The following is a 21,059-nucleotide window of genomic DNA, read 5'->3' on the forward strand; positions in this document are numbered from 1 at the left end:
GGGAAAGGGAAACAGCGGAGAAGCAGAGGACAGAACGTTCGGGTGGCGCAGACCCGGCCCACACCTCGCAGCTGGCTCCCCTCAGGCGTCTTACCCCCCCCCCCATCTCTCCCAGAGCCAGTGTCCTCCTGCCTCTGACACCCTCTGACCTGGGATCTCACCACAGACAAACTCTCCTCTGCCCCCAACCCTCCTCCCAGCCCCTGGCGCCTGCCTCCCGCCGCCCACTCAGTCTGACCCTCACTCTCACTCTTCCGCTCTCCCCCCCGCCGCCCTGCCCATCCCTGGCCCTGCCTGACTCACTTCCAAGTCCCATTGACACAAACAAAAATTTCAGCACAACCCACTCCAACCGGTTTGGCTCAGGCGTGAGCTGCCACAGGGACAGACGGGCTACAGGTGGGCGGTGCTGGGCCACCTGCAGGCAATGGGCACCGAGGATGGGGCAGCTCACAGGCATGAGGGGCCGGACGTGGAGGCACAGAGCGCGCTCTGCTCGCTGTGTCTGTCTCTGCCGGTGGAGGGCTCCTGGGCTGGCACAGCGTGGTGCCCATGACCTGCCGGTGGAAGGGACTCTGGTGCCTGGCACCAGGCACGCATGTGGGGCACCGCTCAGACGTGCTCATGATGATGCCGCTGTGGCTTGAATTGCCCCCATTCTTAGGACCCAGAATGCGGTGGGGGAGGATAGGCAGTGAGGCATGAGGGGCGTGGGGTTCCGTGAGGAAGGGAGCGCACAGCCAGGAGGCCAGGCCCTGGTCTGGAGAATCCTCCCAGCCATCTCCTTGCAGCTCGTACCCTAGGACCTGCCTCTGCAGGCTTCGTCCCGGACAGGGGAGCAGGGGCCTGAGGGGACACTGCATCCAGCACAGGTGGGGACACCCAGGACGGGCGAGGTGAGGGAGAGAGAGGCCCTCCCTAAGCTGGCACCTCAGCATCCAGCTGGCCTCCCAGCACCTGGAAGGCCTCCTCCGTCCATTGCTCCATACGGACTTGGGGAACTCTGACGGGCAGCCCTGTGGGGGCATATGGCGCACGGGGAAGCTGACAAGACACAGGGCCTGGGTACGGCCTGTGAGCAGACCGCTTTCCCACCCAGGCCTCAGTTTCCCTGTGGCTCCCTGGTCCCAGAGGGTGAGTCCGTGGGAAGGAGAAGGCAGGCAGCAGGGCCCACGTGAGACAAGGACACGGGAGCCCTCCCTCCCCGCCCCCACCCTGCCCCGACCACCTGCAGCGTCAGGGTGGGCTGCTCTTGGCCCTTACCCCACCCTGGCCTGAGCCCTGAGGCTGGAAGGGGCTCACCAGTGGCCGTGGGGAGAAACTGGGAGTTTGGGATCCAGCCTGGCCCCTGCTGCCCTTGAAGAAGAGGTCACAGCCGTGGTCGTTGCTGAGCGTGGGACCTAGAGCCAGGGCGGGCCACAGGCACCCCTTCACTCATGGCTTCATGCCACGAACAAACATGTACTCAGTCCCACTGCACGGGGGAGGCTGTCCCGCAGGGACCGCAGACCAGGGTGTAACGCAGCCTGACTCCAAGGCGCTCACAGCCCAGCCCCACCCTGCCCCTCGCTGCACATTCGCTGACTCCGGGGCACACATCAGGCTTCAGTGCCACTTGACTTGAAGCTGACAATTTAGCCAGGAGGTGAGGTGCACAGATGACGAGTGAAGGGCCGGCCTCTCGAGCCAGAGCAGGAGGCCGCTCAGACCGAGATGGTTCCGACGGAGCCCAGACGCGGGTCTTGTTCAGTGTTATGAGGTAAGTGGGCAACATGACCCGGCGATGATGGGACGGGACGCGTGCACGCTGGGGATCCAGGCCGGTCCAGACGGGGGGCGCGGAGGCCGGGGCGAGTCCTTGGTCACTCCCTCGGCATCTCCTACATGTGGGTGGGCCAGGCGGTCACTTTAGTTCCCTACCTCAGGGGGAAAGGTGTCAGCAAACCCAGAGAGGCCTCCCGCACCCTTTCCCCTCCTGGCTCCTCCTCGGAGGATGGGGCTGGGGTGGGCAGGCAATGTCCTTGGTTCTGCCTTCCCCCCCGACGGGGCTGAGCCCTCCAGGAGGCGGGACCTGCCAGGGCCTGGGAGGCCGCCGGCTGGCAGGGTGTGGGATGCTCAGTCCCTTCCCACCCGCAGGGCCTTGCCCTGGTCCTCCGGCCGGTGCCTCTCTCCTTAGCCACCGGGGCCTCTGCTCGCCTCTCTCTTTACAGCCCCTTCCATGCTGCCAGGTGAAGCCTGGAGCTGAGGGTGGAATCCCACCCCCAGGTCCTCCCCGCCCTCCCCAGCGCCCATTAGTCCCGGCCAGGGGGCGCGGCTGCGAGCCTCCGTGCCAGGCCCGGCCCCCGACGCACCTGTTCTGACCTGCTGAGCAGGTTCCCAGTTTCTGCCGTAGCTGTTGGCCACGGCGTGGGAAGCAGCTCTGGGGGAGCTTGGAGCTCCCATCACGGCTTCTGGGGGGGCAGCTGTCGCTGGGTGCAGAACGGGGCCAGGTCCCCTAGCGGGAGCCCCAGGGGGACAGGCAGGTGCGCCAGGGCCCAAGGACCTGTGACCCTCCTGCCTCCGGGGTCGGTGCCCTCTCCAGCCCTAGAGCTGGCGCCCAGGGAGAGCCCGGCGGCACTTCAGGAACGCGGGGCAGCTCTGCGTGGGACCAATGCCCCTGGCCCTGGGAGCCGACATGCAGGGGCCTGAGGCCTGGCTGCTGCTGCTGCTGCTCCTGGCGTCACTTGCAGGTAGGCCCCCCGGAGCCCACAGGACCCTCGCTTCTGAGCCACCAGTGCCCCCCCCCCCATGAGGCTGGACTGAGGATCCAACCTCTCTCTCACCCAGCTGCTGGCCCTGCCCCCGGGGTGCCCCCTCCTGCTGAGGCCCCTGGGAGGAGAGATGAGGTGACTGGCAGGGAGGAGGGTGGGCTGGAGGGGCCCTTCCACCAGGGTCCCCGGGAGGAGCCCTCACCTCCCTGCTGAGCCCGGAACTGCTGAGTGGCACTGAGGCTGACTCAGGGGTGAGCTGGTTCCAGTCATGGGGTGTGGGGAGCTGATGCCCAGAGAGGGACGGGGGTTTCTCTCCTTCTCTCCCCAAGTCTCAGGACCAGGTGCCTGGTGGGGGCTCTGGCCCCTCTCTTCCCCTGGACACACACTTAGGTCCCAGGTGGTAATGAGGTGACTGCTCAGATGGGTTGGGGTCTGGCTGCGTGTGGTTCCCTTTGGCTCATCCCTGTCCCCATTTCCTCACGTAGACGCCTTGTGTTTCTGCCGTCTAATGTCTATGGAGCCGAGATAAATGACAGGAACTTCTAAGCTTCCGATGGGACAAGACCATAGTGGGCCATGCTTAACTGAGACTCCTTTCCTTTGGGACACGGGGACCTGCCTACATAGGACTGTCTCTCCCCAGTCCCGGGAGCAGCCACAGAGCCTGGTCGCCCAGCAGGGCCCTTGCTTCCGTGCCCGACGGGCGATGGCCCTGCCTCACCCCAGCTGAGGCTGTCAGGGCAGCGAGCCTGGCTGTGTGGCCCAGCCTCCAATGACAGGGCACTGAGCTTCTACCCCCCACCCGCACCCCCCATCTTCATTCCCCTTCTCCACAGAGCCCTTCTCACTTGCTCAGGTTGCCGGGCCTGGCGGCTGGGCAGCCACTTGCCTGCAGGACCTACCCACACCTTGAGGATGGGGTGGCTGTGTCTCAGGACGGGGCAGATCAGAGAGCTCGCAGCCCCAACTCCCTCACTGTACGGAGGGAAACTGAGGCAGAGAGGCCCTCAGGGTTAGAAGCAGGATGTCCTGAGTCAGACCCGGTCCCTGCACCCTTCCATGGCCCAGAGCTTCTTTCTAAGAGAAGCCCAGGGAGGGCTTCCAGTTAGGGCGTCCTCGGCCTGGCCCAGGCCTGACAGACGGACAGGGGACGAGGCAATGACATCGCTCAGGCCTCTCTGTTTCGGCTCCTCCGCAGCGGCTCCCGGAGACTGAAGGGTTTCTTGTCTCTGAAAAAACCTTGAGTTCTGGCTGTTTCTGCTCTTTATTTGTTAGGGGACCTTGGGCAACACAGAAACGAGTCTTAGACCCAGAGGCGGCGGTGCCTCCATGGCTCCAGCCCTGAGGTCCTGGAGTGAACGGTCAGGCCCCGCGGAGGGCGGTCTGGCTGCGGTGATAAGGGGGTCCTGGCTGCCTCTCTGGGTGGGACTCAGGCTGGCTTCACCCTGGACACTGTCCCTGCCCCCCCCCCCCTCCCGCGGGCCCTGACAGCGCGGAGCCCCAGGGCCGTGCCCCACCCCTGACCGAGGAGGAGGCCGGGGAGGCGCCTGCACCAAGGCTCTTTGTTTCTCTTTAATGAGATGAGTTTCCGGGTGAGGTCCCCTCCCTTCTCCCTCCCCCACCTCCTGCCCTGGGCGTGAGGGACCCGTGTCTGCTGACACCCTCAGTAGCTCCTCTTCCCAGCTGGGTCTGGCCCCAGTGGGCCCGCAGGGCCAGGGGTGGGGGCTCGCCAGTCCCGCCCTCACCCTGAGGGGGACCAGCTTTTAGTCTGAGGCTGGTTTCCTAGAAAGGGAGGCACATCCCTGCTTTTCTACTCCTGGGGAATCTTCCCCACCCAAGGCCAGAAAAGGGGGCAGGGAGGACACCCCAGGACCTCAGTCCTACCCTGGTGCACAGAGATGGCGGCGACGGGCTCATCGCAGAGCTCACGGCCCCAGCCTCTAGTCTAGACTGCAGCCTTGGGGTCCTGGGGTCCCCAGCAAAGTGGATGGTTAAGCCTCGTGAGGGAGAATGCCTGGGCTTTCTGGCCTCTGAAACGTGCCCTTCTGAACCAGGTCTGGGGAGGAAGGTGGGGCGGGGTGGGCAGGAGCTGAGTCGGGAGGGAGCCCGTGGCTGGACCTGGGAGCGGAATAAAAATGGAAGGTGAGGCTGGGAACTGGGGCCACAGCCCGGGGAGGAGGGTGCACGGTGGGACCACGACGCAGGCAGGAGCCGCTGGTCCTGGCCTTTCCCATCATTCTGTGCCCCTCCCCCCACTCACCTCAAATTGGTGTGTGCTGAGAGCTGAGCTGAGGCTGGGATTTGGGTGGGGCAGAGCTGGCCACACTTGGAGGGTGGCTGGCAGGATGGGGGGGGGGGGCGCGGGTGGTAGGATCTCAGGAGTTTGGGAGAAGCTGAATTCTGGGTCTCCCACCCACAGTGTGGCTGTTTGGTGACTCAGCCGGGCTCAGACTGGCTCCGGGGGGTTTAGAGGACTTATCTGAGCTGGAGCTGCCTGGGCCAGTGGGGCTGCCTCCAGGCCTGCCCTGCCCCATTGTTCTCATCCCCGCTCCTGCTGCGGCCCCCTCCCCAGACGCTCATCGGTGGGTGGGCGCTTTGCCCAGGTTGCTAAGCTGGGGGCTTAGGACCATGGGAGGTAAGGAGGGAGGTGGGTGAGCAGAGGGAGATTCTCCTGGTTTTACTCTGAGGCCAAGGTTGCCCAGGAGGGGAGGAAACAGGGTCCTTTCTCCCCCAATCTCACCTGTGTCTTCCACTCTCTCCCATGGAGGCTGGGGGGGGGGGGGGGACAGCGTTAATGCGGCTGAGACCCTGGATGACTTGGACCCTCCCTTAGCCCCAGGCAGCATCCTCCTCCCACCAACCCACACCAGACAATCCTCACCCAGCCCAGGGCCAGACAGGGTTGCTTTGGTGGTGGCAGCAGACATTCCCAGGGAGAGGCCTCCTCAGGCCACAGGTGCTGGGGGCCCTGGGGAGTGGCTGGGGGAGGAGGGGGAGTCCTGAGGACAAGGGTGAGAGAGCTCTTGTTCTGTGTTGGGGAGCCCGTGCTGGCAGCTGCCCAGGGCACCCCCGGAGAGACACGACTTCATCGCCGGGCCCTCCACCTGAGGTGACTCTGCCCTCAGTGAGGTGGGAGGGCACAGCCACCCGCCACCCACCAGGCAGCCGGGACAGGAGGCATGCACACACCAGGGGACCCACGTCCAAATATTCGCCACGCGCACTGAGCCCGTGGGACAGGGGTATGTCACACACTCGTGTTCATGCCTTACCACAAGCACAGACACTCAAGAAGGTAAGGCATGAACGCGAGTGTGTGACACCCCGTCGTGCAAGGAGGCAGCCTCACATGCACGTGAGCCACAACCAGAGCAACAGGCCCTCACCCAGAGCTGCACGTCCAGACCCACAGGCTCACACTCCCCTCCTGGTCCTCCCTGACCCGCCCTGCACCCACCCCGGGAATGCTGGAGGGAGCGGCCCCTCCCAGGAAGAGCCCCCCAACCCCAGAGACACTCCGTGGTGGCGGCCTCAGTCCCCTCCCGAGGTCACAGGCCAGGCCTCACACCCAGGAAAGTCGGGACAAAAGCTCAGGGTGGGAGCAGCCAGGACTGGAGGACCTGTCTGGGAGCTGGTGGCGTGGGGCCTGGCCGGGGTGGGGAGGCCGAGGGCAGGGATCCCGTTGGGCCAGTTGGGCCTGTTCTTCCCCTTGCGCAAGGTGGTGGCTGGTGGTGGCTGTGGCTCCACAGCACGTCTGAATCACCAAGGTTCCTGACCAGCGTCCTGGGCTCTGGGAGGAGGCAGGGAGGGTCAGAGGGAGGAGTGCGGCCAGCAGAGGCCATGGGCCTCAGCAGTGTGCAGCAGGAGGGTGGTGGGCCTGGCCTGGCACTGGGTGCTCACAGTGACCTCACCTGGCAGGCGACTCTGGTGACATCATCCTTTGCTCTGGTGACATCATCACGCGATGCCAGGTAGGTGCTGGCTGGGAGAGAGGAGGTTGCTCTGCGCTGGCAGCTGAGCTCTGGATCCATTTGAGCCCAGCTCTCTCCCCTGCAGACGGCACTGAGGACGTGGGGCTGTGGGAGCAGCCGAGGGCTTTCCTGCCTCACTGGGTCCTGTGCAGGCCTTGGGCTTGTCTCTGGGGAGTGTGGGTCTTGGGTCACAGTGGGGATGCAAGGATTGGACTCAGGCATGTGCTGGGCACTCGATGCCTGTTGTGCTCTATGAAGTCATTTTTGGGGGAAATGTGGGTGATTAGTGGGGAAGGGGTGGCAGATGGTTGGCAAGTCTCAGGAATGAGTGAAAAATAGGCCTCTGACATTGTCCCAGAAACAGTCTTTAGAAGGGCTCTGTGCCTGGCTGAAGCACTGGACCCCTGCGGCCTGCAGACAGCAGTGCTGGGCGCAGGGGACGTGCGGGAAGCCCACCTCAGGCCTGCCCTGGCAGCCTTGCCTTCCTGTGTCCAGAGGGTGTGCTGGGAGGGGCGCAGGCGGTTAGCTGGACTCCCAGGCTGGGCTGGGTGGGACCGACGTCAGTTCAGGGCCCTGGCATCCAGCCCTGCAGGTCTGTCCTGTCCCTTTCAGGCTCTCCCAGCTCCCAACAGCATCCTCCTCCCCCCTGCAAGCAGGGCTGCAGGCCCCTCCCTCTGCCCCTGCTGGGCTCTGCCTCCCGGACCCTCGGATCCCTGTAGTTGGGCTTCTCTGTATTACCACACCCCCCATGCCCGTCCACCCCTTTCTTTTCTTTAAAAAAATATTTTTTATTGATTTCAGAGAGGAAGGGAGAGGGAGAGAGAGAGAAACATCCATGATGAGAGAGGATCATGGATCGGCTGCCTCCTGCACGCCCCGCACTGGAAATCAAGCCCGCAGCCCGGGCCTGTGCCCTGACTGGGAATCTAACCGTGACCTCCTGGTTCACAGGTCGACGCTCAGCCCCTGGGCCGGCTGGCCTCCACCCCTTTCTTTTTTCCTTTGCACTGAACCCAGCTAACCAGTCTGTCCTGCCTGCACCCCAAGGTTGGCAAGGTTGCCATGCACACCCCTCCCTGCCTAGCCCAGCCAAAGACTGCTCCTTCCTCCTGGGCCCACCCTCTCCCCCTTCTGCCTGTCTCTCCTCCAGTCGCTCATTCACTCATCCAGTCATCAGTAAACAGGGATTGAGTATCAATTATGAGCCAGGAATGCAGACCACACGCTCCCATGGGAAGCACTGAGTCAGAATCCACGTTTCCACAGGTGATGTGAGGCCCAGCCTCTCCTCTGAGGAGCTCAGCCTGGTGGGAGGCAGCTGCAGCCCCGGGGTAAACGCTGAGCGGTGAAAGCAGGCAGCGGGCAGGCGCCGGCACACAGGCAGGAGGGCATCCGGGCGCGGGGAGCAGGTGTGGGCAGCGGCCTTGAGGGCCTGCGTCTTCCCCTCTCCCCCTGTGCGGGGACCAAATCCTGCCCTTTCCCAGGAACGGCGCCTCCTCTCCCTCCTAGTTCAGGTTCTCGCTTTCCCGCCGGAGGCACAGCACCCCTGCCTCCCGGATTCGTGACTCGCGTTCCCTCTTGACCAAATCGGAACCCCTCTGCCTGGTGCGGAAGGTCCCGGGCGGCTGGGCTCCAACCACGGACTCCGGACCTACCTGCCTCGCTCGCCCTCCTCTCCGCCTCCCGAACCCGGTCCTCTCCGCCCACCTGGTCGCCCACAGCCCGGCCGAGTCAGAACCCACCCCAGGGCTGTCTGCCCCACGAGCTGTGAGGCCTGGACAGGGCCTGCTCTGCAGATGAGGCTCCGGGCAGATGAGGCTCCGGGCAGATGAGGCTCCGGGCAGATGAGGCTCCGGGCAGATGAGGCTCCCGGGGCAGATGAGGCTCCGGGCAGATGAGGCTCCGGGCAGATGAGGCTCCGGGCAGATGAAGGTCCGGGCAGATGAGGCTCCAGGCAGATGAAGGTCCGGGCAGATGAGGCTCCCGGGGCAGATGAGGCTCCGGGCAGATGAGGCTCCGGGCAGATGAGGCTCCGGGCAGATGAAGGTCCGGGCAGATGAGGCTCCCAGGGCAGATGAGGCTCCGGGCAGATGAGGCTCCGGGCAGATGAGGCTCCGGGCAGATGAGGCTCCGGGGCAGATGCCCCTGCCACTCGCCCTTCCACCTGGCCCGCGTCCTGGTCCCGAGACGACCAACCGACCGACCTCCTCTCTGAGCCTCGGCCTCGGCCTTCCGGTCTCAGGGACTGGCTGGGGCCGGCGGGGAGCCCCCCCACACACCCACACCCACACCTTCCTCCCAGGAACCCGGTCTCTCCCCTCCAAGCAGGAAAACCACGTTCTCAGAGCCTCCCGGAGGGACCTCCCACACGCGGCTCTCACCCGCCTGGGCCCCTGAGAGCCATCTTTCCGGGACGAGGCGCAGGCCTGCCCTGGGCCCCCGTTTTGCGCACTTCAGAACCGCGCGCCCCCGCGGGCAGAGCCTGGGTCCCTCCCGCCCCCGCCCCCATCCCCGTCCCCCGCCCCCAGCGGTCGCGGCCGGGAGGGGGTGGCTGCCGCGCCTCCGCCGCGGGCGTCGTGTCCCCACCGGGTGAGCAGGGACGCGCCGCCCACTCTCTGGTCTGTGGGCGTCCGGGGAGCGGCAGTCGCCCCGGCCGCTGTGAGTCCCGCCCCGCAGCCCCTAACCCGCTGCCTCTTTGCCCGCAGGCCGCTGCCCGGCGGGCGAGCTGGAGACCCCGGAGCTGGTGACGGTGGTGCTGGGCCAGGACGCCCGGCTGCCCTGCCTCTACCGCGGGGGCCCCGACGAGCAGGTGGCGCAGGTGGCCTGGGCGCGCGCCGACGCGGCCGAGGGCGCCCGGGAGCTGGCGCTGCTGCACGCGCAGTACGGGCTGCACGTGGGCCCCGCCTACGAGGGGCGCGTGGAGCGGCCGCCCCCGCGAGGCCCCCTGGACGGCGCGGTGCTGCTGCGCAACGCGGTGCAGGCGGACGAGGGCGAGTACGAGTGCCGCGTGAGCACCTTCCCCGCCGGCAGCTTCCAGGCGCGGCTGCGGCTCCGCGTGCTGGGTGAGCGCCCGCCCCGGCCCGGCCCGGAGGGGGCGGGGGCGGAGCGGGTCCTGCGGGGGCGGGGGAGCGCGCGGCCTGCAGCCCACCCCCTCACAACTCAGAGTGACCCCGCCTTGGTACCGCCGGCTCAGCCTTGGGAGGAGTCATTTAACGCAAGTTCTTCCTCCCAGTGAGCTGACACCTCCCTCTCGGTTTCTTTCGGGCGACAGGGCCCAGCCAGTCCTCTCACCTGCACCCTCGGCCCTCAGCTCCCGGAGCCCCAGCCCTCCGGGTGGGCTCGGACCTGCCCCCCCGCCGCGCTCACTGGGTCTCACCCGCTTCCAGCAGACGCTGGTCAAAGCCCCTCGGCACCTGGGCTCCACGTGGGGCCTAGGAGTGGGCCGGCGGGCCCAGGGGTGGCAGGTGCCATGCAGGACCAGGGGCTAATGTCTCTCTTGGCCTGGACCTCAGTGAGTGGTCAGAGACCACAGTGACCCTTTAAGTCCCGGCTTTGCACGGTGGGCGCTTGTGGTCGGTGGAAGCCCCAAACGGAAGGCCAAATGAAGTCTTTTCCATCCTGGGTTTAGGCTACGAATGTTATGAAGATAAGACAGGTCTGTCATCTCCCTAGTCGCCAGCCTTATAGGAAATAGGAGTGTGAACCCGGCTTGAGCAGCTAAGAGCCGGGTCTGGGGCAGCCTTTCCCTGCCTGAGGCTCTGGTCCTGGATGGGACAGGAACAACCATATCTGTGCGCCTCAATGGCTCGTTGGCAGGACTGATGAGATGCTGTTTGTAAAGTGTTTAGCAAGTGCGTAATAAGTGGTGCCTATTACTATTATACGTTATCTTTAATTCGTTCATTGTTTTCATTAAAAGTAACCCATGCTCGTTGTAAACAATACGAACAGTGGACAGGTATAAAGTCAGATGAGGTTCTGCCACTCACCTGGTATCTTTCCTGGTGAAACAAGAGGCAGCGGCCGGTGGGATGGACCTGGGATGGGGCAGGGCCTCCTGACGGTGCAGACCGTGACCCCCTTTCCCCACCTGCAGTGCCTCCCCTGCCCTCACTGAATCCTGGTCCAGCGCTAGAAGAGGGCCAGGGCCTGACACTGGCCGCCTCCTGCACAGCTGAGGGCAGCCCGGCTCCCAACGTGACCTGGGACACAGAGGTCAAGGGCACGATGTCCAGCCGCACCTTCGAGCACTCCCGCTCGGCGGCTGTCACTTCAGAGTTCCGCCTGGTGCCCAGCCGCAGCATGAATGGGCGGCCCCTCACCTGTGTGGTCTCCCACCCGGGCCTGCTCCAGGACCAGAGGATCACCCACATCCTGCAGGTGGCCTGTGAGTACTGGGTCTTGGGTGGGGCCCCGTGGGCTTCAAGGGTGAGATCCTGAGAGCCTAGCCCCACCGTCAGGCCAGCCGGGTCCTGTGGCCACAACATGTGGCTGAGAGAGCACCAGTCCGAGAGGTGAGGCCTGGGGGGAGCCCACCCAGATGACCTTTGGCCTCTGACCTAAAAGGCTGGTTGGGAGAATCACACGTGAACTAGGAATTGAAAGCACTTGGTGGGGTGTCCAGGCGGGGATGGGAGCTGCTGCCAGCTGCCGCTCTCCCCTTCGGCTTCCGTTTCTTCCTCCGCAGAGGAGGGGAGTCAGACCCACGTCAGGGCTCCCGTGGGAACCAGGGCCCGGAGCAGCGCAGAGCAGCTGGGGCTCAGTGCAGGGAGGTGCGCAGAGCAGCGGGGGCCTGGCAGGAGGTGTGGGGCCTCTGGGGGTGAGGACTGTGTCTGACTCAGACTAACCCAGCACGTGGCCCAGCGTGGGTCCACAGCAGATGTTTGTTGAGGAAATGGATGGAATAGTAGATGTTTAGCTTCCCAAGAATCAGGGAGCATGAACCAGTGCAGCTCCGCGGGACCTCGGCGGGGAGGTCTCGGGACGAGTAACCGTGGCACGCAGGGGCTCCTTGCACCCGTACCCCAGGACCCTCAGCCCAGAGAGGAGAGGGCGCTGTGTGGCGAGGCACCATGGGCCGGGTGCAGGGGTGGGGGTGGGGGCTGGCTTGGCACCAGTGAGTGGGAAGGAGAAGGCAGGGGAGGCTCTTTCAGGACGGTGGAGCCTGGGGTGGGGGGGGGGCCCTTGAAGGAACAGCAAGATCAGAGCCACCATTCCCATCTTTTCTCCTCCCACCTTCCCCCACAGACCTTGCAGAGGCCTCTGTGCGGGGCCTGGAAGACCAAAAGCTGTGGCAGATCGGCAGAGAAGGCACCACACTCAAGTGCCTGAGTGAGGGGCAGCCCCCGCCCACCTACAACTGGACACGGTGAGGGCCTGGCCTGGGAGGGCCGCTCGGACCCAGACCCTCTCTCGGGCCAGCATGTGCTCAGGAGGGGCTGGACGGATAGTTTGAGCCCCAGGTAAATTGGGGCACAGGCTCATCCAACGCAGGAGCAGCCGTGTTCACCGAGTGGCGTCGGCTTGCATGGGGAGTCTGGGTATGCGATCATTTCAGGGAACCAGCCAGTAACGACCTTGGCTTTTTTCCTAACTTTTACACGACGAAGTACTTCAGTGTTAACATTTCATACGTGCACATCGGTTCCTAAAGGGGGTGAGACCACAGGATGCAGCGATTGTAACTGCTGTCAAACCAACGCTCCTGTGACCCACGGTGGTGCCTGCCCTGGAAGCACCCCACTCCGCCGGTTCCCTCGGGGGCGCGTGGCTTTCTCCAGGGTCTGAGGCCCAGGGACTCAGGGAGGGTCAGGCGCACATCTGTGGGTGCCTCGGCGCACGTGGCCTGTGCCTGAGGCCCTGCCCTGCCTGTGCACGTGCCATGGGGGTGGGGTGCCAGCCACTTTTTCCAAGTATGTCTGAGCCCAGACAGGAATGAAGTGTCCCATTGTGGACTGCATGCCAGAGGTGCCTGGTGCCCAGTCTGGGTGATGTGCTGCCGTGGGAGCATGTGGGATGGCATGCGCGTGTGGAGGGCGCCCAGGTCAGGCTGAGCGGCAGGGCGGAGGGCCTCTGCCTGGACCTGCCTGGGTGGGAGGGGCACCGTGGGAACGGCCTGCGGCACCGGGTGACGACATGGGGGCGGGAAGGGGAGCAAGGCCTGGGCATGTCGGTGGTGCAGCCGCAGCCGGCAGCCCCCATCAGCTCCCTGTCCTCCAGGCTGGACGGACCTCTGCCGAGCGGGGTGCGCGTGGAAGGGGACACCCTGGGCTTCCCCCCGCTGACTGCTGAGCACAGTGGCGTCTACGTCTGCCACGTCAGCAATGACCTCTCCTGGCGGGAGGCCCAGGTCACCGTGGAGGTGCTCGGTAAGCTCGGGGGCCACGGCAGAGAGCAGAGGGCCGGGCTGCGGGGCGGGGTGAGGTTTGCTCCGTGTGGACGACGCGGGAATGGGCTCCCGCTCAGGCAGCCTGTCTCCAGCAGACCCGGCCGAGGCCACGGGGAAGCAGGTGGACCTGGTGTCGGCCTCCGTGGTGGTGGTGGGCGTGATCGCCGGGCTCCTGCTCTGCCTCCTGGTGGTGGTGGTGCTGCTGATGTCACGATACCATCGGCGCAAGGCCCGGCAGATGACCCAGAAGTAGTGAGTACTGGCCGCTCCTGGGGACGGAGGAGACAGGCGGTGGTGGGGGCACTGAGGAGAGGAAAGGGGGCGGGCCTCTGGGGCTCGGGGTCTGGGCCACGGCTGGATGAGGAGGACCTCGCTGCCTGTGAGGGTCAGATCTACACACCCAGGCGTCACCGTGCACACACTTGCACGCGTACATGCTCCACAGCCACGCTGCCGCCACAGCCGTCGAGCACACTTGCAGGGACAGCACATCACCCAGGGCCCGGTTTCCCAGAGGCCCTGTGGAGGGCCACCTCCGTCCCCCTCCTGACCAAGGGGTGTCTTTCCCAGTGAGGAGGAGCTGACCCTGACCAGGGAGAACTCCATCCGGAGGCTGCATTCCCACCACTCGGACCCCAGGAGCCAGGTGGGTGCCCCTCTGCCCAGGAGCACAGCCCTCTGCCGGGCTGGCCGCTGACTCACAACTGCTTCGGCTCCCTGGGTCCTCGGGCAGCCCCATCAGCACTGGTCCGGGGGGGGCACGAGGAGGTTTGTGTCCAGGAGAGAACGGGCTGTGGGTGGGGGGTGGGGGTCAGGGAGGGGCTGGTGGACAGGCCGAGCCCTGTCCTGACCCCCCGTGTCCGGCCCTGCAGCCGGAGGAGAGTGTAGGGCTGAGAGCCGAGGGCCACCCTGATAGTCTCAAGGACAACAGTAGCTGCTCTGTGATGGTGAGGCCCCGGCCCCACCGCGTCCCCACCACTCTCCTCAGCTCCTGTCCTGTTCCCAGTGGGGGCGGGGGGTCAGTGGCCCCTGCCTGTCCTTGGCCTGCCCCTCAGCCTGGCTCAGACAGCCCCACCCTGCCCTCCTGCTCCACCTTCATCTCCATTTCTGTCCCCACACCCAGCACTTGCTTCCAGCTCCTCCTCTCATGCCCGGTGCCTCTGAGACAGCCATGACCCCGGACCCCTGTTTATGCTTGACCTACGACCCCACCTTGCCCCTCCGCGCCCCCCCATCCCCCAGGGTATGGCTGCCCTGTCTTGGTTCCTGACATGCCCTCTGCCCTTGGCCTCCAGAGTGAAGAGCCGGAAGGTCGCAGCTACTCCACACTGACCACCGTGCGGGAGATCGAGACCCAGACAGAGCTGCTGGCGCCCAGTTCTGGCTGCGAGCGGGCAGAGGGGGAGGAGGACCGCCACGAGGGCATCAAGCAGGCCATGAGCCACTTCGTGCAGGAAAACGGGACGCTGCGGGCCAAGCCCACGGGCAACGGCATCTACATCAACGGGCGGGGGCACCTGGTGTGACCCAGGCCCACCTCCCAAAGCCCGGCTCCCTCTGCTGACGTGAGCATTTCAGCTCATCTCGCCCCCCACTCCCCGCTGACTGTGCGACCTTTTCCTCCAGCCCTTGTGTCTGATACCCAGATGGCTCCATTGGTTGAGTCCCTGCTGTGTGCGCAGGTCAGTGTGTGTGTGTGTGTGTGTGTGTGTGTGTGTGTGCCGACTGTGTGTGAGGAGGGCGCCTGTGCTGCGCGTCATGCCATCTGTCAGGGCCCAGTGCCCGGTACTGCTGTGCCCAGGCCCCGGGCAGCTGCGTGAGAGTTGTGTGGCTGCATGCCCTCCACCTGCAAACAGGTGTTTTCGTCAGACCCCAGAGCAGTATTATAATGATGCGGAGGCTGGAGGCCAGAGGTGGAGCTGCTGTGGGCACTTCCAGGTGTGCGGGCACAGCTGGAGCTGGGATCTGGCTCCTGGTGGGGAGCGGGGCTCCCAGCGCTGGAGCCGGCGGGCGAGTGTGAAGCCAGCCTGGTCCCCAGAGGCTCCAGCTGCCACAGGAGAAGCCCTCTGCCCTCTAGTGGCTGGGCCTGCTGCCTGCACATCTGTAAGGACCGGTGCTGTGAGCCCTTCAGTAAGAGGAAGACTGTAAACATGAAAGGGTCTCATTCCTTGAAGTGAGGCTGTCGGCACAGACCTGCCCAGGACACGCAGGTGGCCTCTGGGAGGGAGCCTGCAGCCAGGGGCCTGCGGGTGGGAGTGGCTGCGGCCCCGGAGGGCAGGGTCGGCCCCTGGCCCCGGAGCCCCTCTGCTTTCTTCGTCGCGTTCACAGTGGCCTGTGGACCTGTGGGGGGTTGTTGGGACTTGGTGACAAGGGTTCCTGGTTCAGTTGTTGTTGGGGAGAGAGGGTGGGGGTTCAGGGGATGCGAAGGGGCTGCTGGGGGCCAGACTGGCTCCTTCCCCTGGGGCCACCACCTCAGGGCGATTCTGGCCGTTTCTGCAGTGTGACAAGGCCCCTTTCTGCCTGGTCCACTCAGACACATGCAGCCAGAGCCCCCAGCGGGGCGCCTGCAGGCCGCCGCTCAGGCCTGCTGTAGGCTTCCTGGTCCAGGAGAGACCCGCCCTGCTCCCCAGCCAGCCCAGGCTTTGGATCTGGGACCTAGTGTGTACATTCTATGTAAATATGTCCATATTTGTACATAAAATGATAGTCTGTTTTTAAATAAACAGATGATACCTGTTTGGCCTTGTTCCTGTCTTGCCCCCTGAGCTGTGTAAGCCTGGACCCCGCTGTCGGCCTCAGCGCCGTCCTGTGGTCCCGGGAGGACCTGTGAGACCCGGTGGGGCAGGCAGGGCTGTGGGCCCGTGGGCAGCAAGGCCGGGGAGGCAGGCAAAGAAGCCAAACCGCAGAGGAGTTCCCCGGAGGCTCGCGCGGGAAGGGTTTCCAGGTCCCTGTGTGAAGGGCCCTCGGCGGGCCTGGCCCTCCCTCCTGTGTGTGTGGGCACAGCTCCGAGCTGCCTCGCTGGGGACCAGCTCAGGTCTCTACCTGGGACCCGGCATCCTTGGCTCTAAGTGCCCGTCACCTGCTCACACCCCAGCCGCTCACTCACCCCAGGACTCTGACATCACCGCCCCTCGACCAATGGGCAGAGCCCAGCAACGTGTGAGGATGTGAATGTCAGCTACCTCCCCCACCCCGCCCTGTGGTTGAAAGATGCTCTAACAGGAAGCGGGTTTGGGGCGCTGCGCTGCTTCCTGCCCTCCGGGCTGAGCAGGCTGAGGGGCAAGTGCCAGGTCGGCCACGAGACAGTTTTGTGCCGGGTCCTGGCAGCTTCCTCTTCCACCACCACTTCCCCGCGCCGGAGCCCCAGAGGCAGGAGCTGCTGCCTGTTGCCCAGGCCGCCTCCACCCCCAGTTCGGAGCCCTGCCCCCTTGGGCTGGGCCAAGCCCGCAGGCTGGCTAGGACTTTCCTGGGGGACCCGTAGGCCAAAGGTTTTGGGGGACGGAGGTGGCTGGGCCAGAGGCCTGGGCTCCAACCATGAAGTCTCGGCAGAAAGGCAAGAAGAAGGGCAGCTCGAAGGAGCGGGTGTTCGGGTGCGACCTGCAGGACCACCTGCAGCACTCGGGCCAGGACGGTAGGCGCTTCAGGAGCGGAGGTGCTCGCAGGGAGAGGGGCTGGGTGCCACCCACCAAGCGATGGGCCGCGAGGCAGGAAGCTGCGTGAAGAAGGCAGGGCCCTCCGTGGGGCAATGGCGGGTCCTTGGGTCCGAATGGAGGGATGGACAAGGGCCTGGGAGAGTCTGAAGAGGCACTAGGGTGGGTCCTGGTGGGGAGAGTGCCCTTTGCAGCCTGGCTGGGCCACAGGTGAGGGTCCGGTGGGGACAGCCCCTCCTGTTCTCTGGGACCCTCCTGGTCCCTTTGTGCAAAGGGGAAGGCAGGGGAGGCTGTGGACCTGGGACCCAGAGAGCAAGGCAGCCTGAGGCCTGGTCTGAAGACGGGCGAAGGGCAGAGGAGGGGTGGGGACTGTCTCCCCGAGGAGCCCCGAGGGGCCTGGGCCCGCACTGGGGACCTGCCGCTCTGCTCGCCCCTCTGCTCCCGGGAGCAGCGCATTTCTCAATTTGGTTGAAATTGAGCACAGGTGTCCTGGCGGCCCCGCCCGGCCTGTTTTGGCAGGTCCAGCTCCTCCCAGAGAAGGGGCCGGCTCCCCCCCTCCCCCCCAATCTGTCATTTCCTCTTTGTCCTTCTCTGCTCAGAGCTGTGGCCCCTGCAGTGCAGGGAGGGCCCCGGTTCCTGCTGGCTTCCTGCTCAGGGCCGCCCGCATCCCCAGACACCTTCTTCCCCTTTTCTCCCCCAGAGGCCTCATCCCCAGGGCTCGGCCAAGGGCACGCCTGGGCCCCAAGGAAGAGTGGGGGCGGCGACGGCTCCCTGGGCCTTTCTCCTCACGACGGGCCAGAAGGGTTTGCCTGGAGAAGGAGGCTCTGGGCCCAGGGCCCGCGATGGATGGGGCTGAGGTTCCTCCCCCAGTTCTCTGCGAACCCAGTGCCTCCTCCTCATCCTGGCGCTGTCCTTCCCCTGGGGCCCGCCGCCCCACGTTGAACACTGACCCGCCTCCAGCGTTTTCAGCGGGGGTGGGGGCACGTTCTCGGGATGACAGCGTCTGGGTGCTGGGTCGGATCTCTGCCTCCGGAGGGTGAGAGGAGCGCCCCGCCCCCGCAGGACCCACCTGAGCCCTCGGGAGGCGAGATTCGGCACCAGAGTGGCAGTGAGGCGGGGCCCCAGCCTGGGCAGATGGTGGGGTGAAGGGGAGACACACTGGTGGTGGCTTCTCCAGCCCAAGACCCCGCAGAAAGGAAAGTCCCGCCGTGAGGCCAGCACGGCGAATTCCCCTGAGACACTCGTTCCCCCATCTGGCAGCTTCTCCCAGCTCTTCTCTCAGGGGGTCTCTTCCTCCCCCAAGCCCTCCACTCACCGAGTTCTTTCTTCTACGTTTTCACTGATTTTAGAGAGAGAGGAAGGGAGAGGGATAGAGAGAGAAGCATAGGTCTGCTGCCTCCTGCATACCCCTGACGGGATCGGGGATCGAGCCTGCAGCCCGGGCATGTGCCCTGACGGGAATCGAACTGTGACCTCCTGGTTCCTGGGTGGACAATCAACCACTGAGCCCCGCCGGCCAGGCCTGGTCGTCCTCTCTGACGCCTCCCTCGGGTTTCTGACGCTTCAGGGCCTCCTCCATGACCTGTCCTGCCCCTGGACTCTGCCGCCCTCCCTGCTCTGTGACTTGTGCCTCTGACCCCATCTCTTCGATCCCTGGCTCCTCAACCCTCCATCTCTCGGACCCTGTCCTCTCCTCCCTCACCTCCTCGACCCATTTCCTGGTGGCTCTGACTCCCTTGGCTCCCACATGCCTTCTTTAAGGGCCTGCTCTGGAGACTCACAATCAGCGGGGGGGGGGGGGGTGTCTGCTTGGCTGTAGCTCCTGTGACAAGGCCCTGGGGTGCGGGGCAGCAGGCTCCGTCTGAGCCGTGTGGCCGCCAACAATGCTGGTGCCGCATCAGGCCCCGAGAGCAGCAGGTCTGACACGGAGACCCCCGTCACTCTGCATTCAGTGAGGCCGGCGTCAGCCCTGCCAGCGGGCACAGGAGCTGAGGGTGGTTGGGAGCCGGGCCAGGACGAAGTCCAGGGAAGGGCGGGGACTGAGTGAGGCATTTAAAGAAGCTCCGCTCCCAGGAGCTGACGGAGCTGACGCTGAGCCCTCCCGCGGGAGGACATCCCGTAAGGGTCGCACCTGTGCCCCCTGACCCTCCAGGCCGGGGTCTGAGGTGCAGGCGGCAGGGGTGTGGACGCAGGCGTGTCAGGAGGCTTTAGGATGGTGCTGGGTGGACTCATGAGTCCCTTCATTCTGTGCTTCTGTCTTGCTGAATTCCACGAAGAACGGATTGGATGACTTCCAAAACACAAACCTTTAGAGAAAGAGTAGGTGACTGAAGGGAGTGTGTTGAAGGGACAAGAAGAGGAAAGGTAAGATAGGCCCAGACTACTTCTCAGCTCCTATGTGGCCCCTGGGCGGCCCTGCGCTTCCCGGGGTGAGCGTGGGGGACCCGTCAGGCCGCCTCCCACAGCCCAGAGAAGAGAGAAGCAGGCAAGCAGGTGTGTGGGAGAAGCGCAGAGCGCTGGGGGCCAGGTAGTAGGACTCAGTGTTGTATCTTTGGTCTCCAAGAGATGTCACTAATTCTCATAATTGGTAATTAATTGAGTCATCAATAAGCATTTACTGAACATATGCTATGTCTCAACACTGTGCTAGATGCTGGGGAGGATGTGACTACTTGTCCAAAGGTATAAATCCAAGAGAAAGCGACCATTACGAGGTGCAGTAAGTAGCACGCACAGGCAGCAGGGCTCGGGAGCGGCACAGCCGGCGGCTCGCTTGGCGGGGTGTGAGGTGTGTTCGAAGAGCGCGTAGGAGCTCAGGCAGAGCCGGCGAGGGAGTGACGTGGAATAACAAGGGAGGGAGGGCCTGGTCCCCAGCCTCGTTCAGGGAGCCGCAAGGGCCGACCCGGGATCTGACGGGGACTGGCTGCCGCTGAGGCGGAAATGGCAGCCTGGACTCGCGCTGTGAAGGCGAGTTTGCCTTTTGTTCCTGTCTGTGAGGGGAGCACTGGCGACGGTGCAGGAGGGTGTGTATGTGACAGAGGGTTTGAAGCGGGATGCTGGGGCCTCGAGGGTTTCCCGCGTAGGAGACACCAGGTCACTAACACGGGGACCATCAAGGTGGGTCCCAGGAGCCCTTGTCCTGGAGAAGCTGACCGCCCAGTAACGGGCGGGCGGGCTGGGAGGCGTGGCCAGTCTTTGAGCTGCCGGACTCAGTCCTGGCGCTAGCTGGGTGGTGCTGGGCGCTCGTCAGTCCTTGGAGCCTCGGTTTACCTATCTGTGAAATGGGGACCAGCCCCACAGCGCGTGGCACAGAGGAGCTTCTCTCCTGAACTGACGTGTCTGAAGGCCTGCCACTGTTTGTGTGCCTTCCTGCGACAGACTGATATCCGAGGGAGTGGGTCGCAGCGCCCCGTCAGCCCTGTCCCCGTGTGGTTGGGACGCAGAGGAAAGACTGGCCTTGGGAGTGCATTTACGGAACACTTTCAAACAGATTGCTGGCCCTTTAAGAGCTCCAGAGTGGCCAGCAGTGAGTACAGAGCGAGAAACTGCAGGCTCCCCCCCTGGGCTCATGCCCAGGCTCTCGCCCCAGTGGGTAGGCACGTGGTGGAGGGCTGGTAGGCTGGAGCTGATGTCCGTTGAGAATCTTTTTGACAAGTTTTATGCCATGGGCACTGCCCTCAGTCTCCCCAACCCCTCCCCGAGGCTTCCCTCTGTCCCTGCGACGGCCTGATCTGTGTCTGCCCTGCGCCCCCAGTGCCCCAGGTGCTGAGGAGCTGCGCGGAGTTCGTGGAGGAGTACGGAGTGGTGGACGGCATCTACCGCCTCTCAGGGGTCTCCTCCAACATCCAGAAGCTCCGGTGAGTCAGGCCGTGTGGGGAGGACACAGACGCCAGCTCTGTGGAGGGAGGGGCTCCAGGCTAGCGTGCACACACTCACACACTCACTCACACACACACTCACACACTCACACACACACTCACACACACACTCACACACACACACACACACTCACACACTCACACACTCACACACTCACACACACACTCACACACTCACTCACACACACACTCACACTCACACACACTCACACACTCACACTCACACACTCACACACACACTCACACTCACACACACACACACTCACACACACACTCACACACACGCACACACACACGCACACACACACTCACACACTCACTCACACACACTCACACACACACTCACACACACACTCACACACACACACACTCACACACACTCACACACACACACACTCACACACACTCACACACACTCACAC

General features: G+C 64.6%; 1 protein-coding gene across 3 annotated transcripts; it reads left to right on the top strand.

Annotated features, from left to right (window-relative positions):
* Positions 1-2,650: 2,650 nt before the first annotated feature.
* Positions 2,651-15,847, top strand: NECTIN4 (nectin cell adhesion molecule 4; the record flags this gene model as incomplete). Of its 3 annotated transcripts, none has more annotated exons than XM_081111831.1 (9): positions 2,651-2,729; positions 9,427-9,783; positions 10,818-11,108; positions 11,969-12,089; positions 12,941-13,089; positions 13,202-13,361; positions 13,680-13,755; positions 13,982-14,056; positions 14,405-15,847. In XM_081111831.1, 9 exons carry the CDS (start codon positions 2,651-2,653, stop codon positions 14,633-14,635), a joined length of 1,539 nt encoding a protein of 512 aa, XP_080967957.1. In that variant the 3' UTR covers positions 14,636-15,847. The 3 variants fall into 3 exon arrangements, with proteins under 3 accessions (XP_080967957.1, XP_080967958.1, XP_080967959.1); XM_081111832.1 differs by having other exon boundaries at positions 13,205-13,361; XM_081111833.1 differs by lacking the exon at positions 13,982-14,056 and having other exon boundaries at positions 13,205-13,361; positions 14,405-15,846.
* Between the last annotated feature and the right edge of the window lie 5,212 nt (positions 15,848-21,059).

Source organism: Myotis nattereri (assembly GCF_964212035.1).
Source record: "Myotis nattereri genome assembly, chromosome: 18".
Classification (NCBI taxonomy): Eukaryota; Metazoa; Chordata; class Mammalia; order Chiroptera; family Vespertilionidae; genus Myotis; species Myotis nattereri.